The following is a 5,000-nucleotide window of genomic DNA, read 5'->3' as shown; positions in this document are numbered from 1 at the left end:
AAATTTTTAAATTAATTGCCCTCGACCAGAGACAAGTTAAACATAGAACCCAAACTTTGCTCTTTTTACCATTAAGCTTAACGTTATACGGTCCAAAATGATCAATAAAAATATACCTGAATGGTATAGAGGGAGGGTCAATCCTAAAATCGCGATAGGCACTTTGATTGACCTTAACCGTTCTCTCTTTGAATCTCTTACAAATGACACATTCTTTGATGACCTTTTTTACTACTGAAAAGTAATGTGGAATCCAAAACTTTTTTCTCATCTCTGACAAAAGGGAATAAACACCAGCATGAGAGAATTTCTCATGAAAATCTTTTATTACTAACCGAGTTAACTTACTGTGTTTGTGAAGCAAAATAGGAAAGTTGACAAAAGTATCTTTTCTCCATTTAGGCATCTTACTTCTAATTCTTAAGAGTCCATGATCATCCATGTATACATTAAGTTGAGCAATAATATTAGGAATATCCTTTACTCTCTTATTTCTGTTTTCTAAATACTGGAAAACTTCACCATACCAGATTCTCTGATCATTCCTTATGATATGTCTAGTAGCTTCCAAATGAAAGGAGGATGCATCACCAAAGTTAAAAGAAACTGAGTTTGCTCTTCTTTTGAGCAAAACAATGAATTTAAGAACGTACTCGTGAATTCTAACAAGCTTAGAGAAACTGGAACACTTGTCCAGGACGACTAAATGTTCAGGGTTTGATTCTGCTAAGACTGGTGATTCACTTAATTTAGATGCAGAAATTGAGAAGGAATTTTCATTCAATGGATTAAAATTTGGATTGGGTACAACTATATCAAATGTGTCAGCATTACTGCACAGTTCATCCCTTTCACATCTTAAGAATTCTGGGCCAGTGAAATAATTAGTTTTCAAAAGCTGTTTGTACGACATAGGCCTAGTTATACAATCTGCAGGGTTCAAGATACCACTGACAAAACAAAATCTAACTGGGTTATTTTCACAGGTCCTTTGAATGTGATCCAAACGATTCATGATAAAGACACTCCTTTTATTCATTTTATCTAATTTGTTCACATAAGAATTAATCCAGCTCAGTGAAACAATGCTATCCGTATACAGTACTGATTCTACAATTCTAATAGGTTTAGGGCACTGAGGACCTGCTAAATCCTTACTCAAATCCAATAATGTTTTTGTTCCCAAAACTATCCCTTGGAATTCTAGAGATGGAATACTTTTGCTTTCTAACTGCTTGTTAACCAAGCGATTCTTTGCTAGAACAAAACTGACTTGCTTGGTTTCTATGCACTGAATAAAAATTGTTGTCCCATAGATTATTTTACTGCTGTCAGTAAATGCAATTAAACGATATGACCCATTTCTCTCCCCGACAAATCTAGGTACCTCAATTGGAGGAGTCATGTTAACTTGTTTGGCTATGTTACGCCATTCTCGTTGTTGCTCAATGGACAATTCTGTATCCCATCCTAGAGAAGAGTTTAATTGAAGTTCATGCATAAATAAACGAGCTCTGTTTAAAATAGGTCCATTGAAATTATATGGATCAAAATTTGAAGCAATGCTTTTCAATATCAGTCTCTTAGTGTTTGCTTTAGAGTCTAGCTCAAGTTTAGGAGAGGAAATACAATCTGTTATTCGGTTCCACTTTAAACCAAATATTTTTACTACATCAGGAGTGACTTCATCCAAATTCTTATCTATTTTTTCTTGGAGCATAACATCATTGGTAACGAATTGTTGTACTTCAAATTTATATGGATTAAAAATGTTATTCAAGTTATCAAAACCCCAGTGTAAGCTTTCAGAATCATTTGCAGTGAACGCACCATTATCCATGTATATCAAAGAGTAAATAAGTTTCTTCAATTCCTTTAAGTTGTCCAAATCACCTTCAGTGTCTAGCATCAATATTTTGTACAAACCAATCATCAATATTGTTGGGCTACACCTTAGCCCAAAACTTAGACGAAGATTCTTGTATGCTATAATGGTAAAATCTCCTTTACTTACATTTTTAAACCAAAAGAATAATAATTTACTTTGATCAGTTTCATTTAATGCTATCTGCTGGAAAGCTTTCTTTAAATCAAAGCACAATAAATGAGAATCAAACCTTAAAAGTAGCAAGGCAGTAGACAATTTCTGATTAATACAAGGGCCAGCCCACATTGCCTGATTGTGGCTAATAGAGGGGGAGCCATTACTTTGTTTTTCACACAAATTAGAGAGAAAAACCATTCGGCATTTAGTAGTACTGCGGTCTAACTTAAATATTCCCATGTGCGGCAAAACACTGTACTCTGGGTGTTCTTCACAAAACTTATCCAAATTATCAATCCTTTCAATTAAGTTTTGAGCTACCTGAGTCTTTATGTTATCATCCATTAATCTCAAAAATTCATCATTCTTCGATAATTTCTTTAGGTTAGATTTCAAAATTTGCTTTGCTAAATTTGTGTTCTTTCCCAGCAAATGAGAAACACGACCATTCCATAAAAGTGGCATTATCAACCTGCCTTCTTCATCTCTTTGTGTATTATTAAGTAAATACCTAACTAATTTCTTATTATGTTCAGTGCTCTCCCCATCTAAGTCAGTTCTATCTTTGTGCAAATAATATGAGCATTCTCGCTCTAAAATATGATCAGTAGCTTTTTGCAATTTATGCTCGCTGATCCTGCCATCATGATCTAAAATACAGATTGTAGGATCCTCTGCACTTCCAATACATCTAACACTAGACTTGAAACATGAAGTCATAGGAAATTTAATATTATCTAGTGATTTACCTTGCTCATTTAAATTCTCTTCCAAGCCAAAAAGTAAATGAGTATCATCAAGCAGGCTAGGGAGAAATTTCAAATTTGCAATTAATTTCTCAATGTTTCCTATTAACATAATGCCAAATCTTGTTTCATAGTACACACACTGACCACTATGACCAAAACTAACCATCTTTTCCATAAGACAATGAGCTGAATTTGCCCCCAGGACAAACTGAATGTTTGATATGTCTTCTCTAGCCTCATCAAGAAACTCATCTAAAAGCTTATAACCATAATTTCTAAAACTTCTAACAACTTTACCAAGGCCGGGTAAATTCAAATTTATATCAATACCTGGGACACAAATAGCTTCTATATTATGCGCTGTCTCCCCAATCTTAACAGAAATTTGAACTATCTTGGTACGATAGCATTTTGCTCCATTAAACCCATTGACAACAAGATCAAAATTATCTTTCACAACTTTGAAACACTGACCTTCTAAAGCACACTCAGAAATGAAATTAGCTTGGCTACCTGAATCCTTCAATCCTCTTATTTTACTAGGGCCCAAAGTACAAGAAAATGTGGGTAAAATTGAATTTATGCCCCCCTTACTCTGAAAGGAACTACCTGGACAAACTACCCCATTCTGTGTACTATTTTGAACATCTTTTGATTTACTTTTCTCGTTTTGCTTAGGGTTAGGAACTGCTTTTTTAGGATTACGCACCAAATCTCTGACCTCGGAACTTTCATGATTATCTGACAGGCAAAGAAAGGAGAAATGCCATCCCTGACAATGTTTACACTTTCTGGAAAATCTAAAATGACACGAGCTATCCAAATGTTCGATTCTTGCACATTTAGTGCAACCATTCAAAATGCTCAACCTAGCTATCTTTTCCTTAGCAGTAGCGAAATTAGGGCACTTATGGATTGGATGATCACCATTAACCTTATCACTACAAAGTGTGCAAGAATTAAAAGGATTGGAGCTTTTAAAATTAACCTCTGCTGCTAAGTTTGAACTTTTACTCAATCCTAGTTTATCTTGATGCCTTTCAGCAGAAGGCAGTTTACTTTTACTTAATTTACCAAGTTTATTTGCATTCTGATACCGTTCATTGGCTTCAAAAAAGTTATCAACAATTTCACTTGTAGTGGGCTTTGAATTGTTAGTAATTTGTATCAACTGATTTCTGAAAGTTTCATTCATTCCTCTTAGGAAAAAGTACTGCAAAACATCATCTATATCCATTTTCAAAGTCTTAACAGCTTCTTGTAATTTTCTAATATTACTAATATACTGAAAGGGTTCTGAATCATAACCTAACTTCAGCTCTTGAAGTTGTTTCATCACATTAAACTTTTGAGTTGGAACCGAGGCAAAAGCTGTTTTTAAGAGTTCCTTTGCATGGGAATAACCTTGTTTGTCTGCTTCTAAAGAGTCTATCAAAAGTAAAGCCTTGCCAGAAACCTGCTGTTTAAGTAACAACAACCTATCATAATCTGTGTAAGAAAACTTTCTAGTAGTTTCCTCAAACTGCTGTAAGAATAATTCCAAACTTTCATCATCAGAACTCTTAAATTTAGGCAAAGGTGCTACTGGACTTTTAAGACGACTAAGAGGAGTTTCATTCAGATTTTCACTTGTGCTTCCATTAACATTACCCTCTAAGAGCAGCAACATTTCAGAAATTTTATCTTTATATTCCTGACAAGAGCTAAATTCAATTTCCATTTCATTTTCATCTTCGCTTTCTGACCACTTCAAAGATATGACTTTACTATCAAACCCTTTAAGTTCTTCCTTAAAATTCTTAAGTTTTTCAACAAGATTTAACTTTTGTGAGCTATTATACTGCGAAAATTTATGCCTTTCATTAAATTGTCTAGTGACTTGAGAGCGGATGTACTTCCGACTCATAACAAGAAGCCTAATGTCTGTCATGATTATAGAAAAATTTAATTCTAAACGTCAATGCAGCCTAACAAAAGAAAAAATTTAAGATAATTATAGTATTCGGTATACTGATCAATAATAACAACAATAATCCAAATAAAAACCACCACTCCTACAATGCTACCCAAGTGCCACCAGTATTGAGACAGCCTTCAGAGCCCCACGTTGGGCGCCATTTCAAAAACTTAAACAGAATGTAAATTTATAACAAGAGCAGCGAGAGCAGAGTAACAATAACTTTAATGTCAATATTGGATAAAGAAAC

The 5,000-nt window shown here is 34.2% G+C and overlaps 1 protein-coding gene across 2 annotated transcripts in view; it reads right to left on the bottom strand.

Moving 5' to 3' along the window:
• Positions 1-1,139, bottom strand: part of LOC137636275 (uncharacterized) — a 3,374-nt gene extending 2,235 nt beyond the window's left edge. For both annotated transcript variants that reach the window (XM_068368702.1, XM_068368703.1), the window contains exon 1: positions 1-1,139. This exon is cut by the window's left edge and continues 1,597 nt beyond it. In XM_068368702.1, the coding sequence (XP_068224803.1) occupies positions 1-1,039 (1,039 nt within the window). In that variant the 5' untranslated portion in view covers positions 1,040-1,139.
• Positions 1,140-5,000: the final 3,861 nt, after the last annotated feature.

This window comes from Palaemon carinicauda, unplaced genomic scaffold (genome assembly GCF_036898095.1).
Source record: "Palaemon carinicauda isolate YSFRI2023 unplaced genomic scaffold, ASM3689809v2 scaffold2637, whole genome shotgun sequence".
In the NCBI taxonomy this organism is placed as follows: Eukaryota; Metazoa; Arthropoda; class Malacostraca; order Decapoda; family Palaemonidae; genus Palaemon; species Palaemon carinicauda.
Note: the sequence above shows the minus strand (reverse complement) of the source record. Positions and strands in the feature narration are given on the sequence as shown.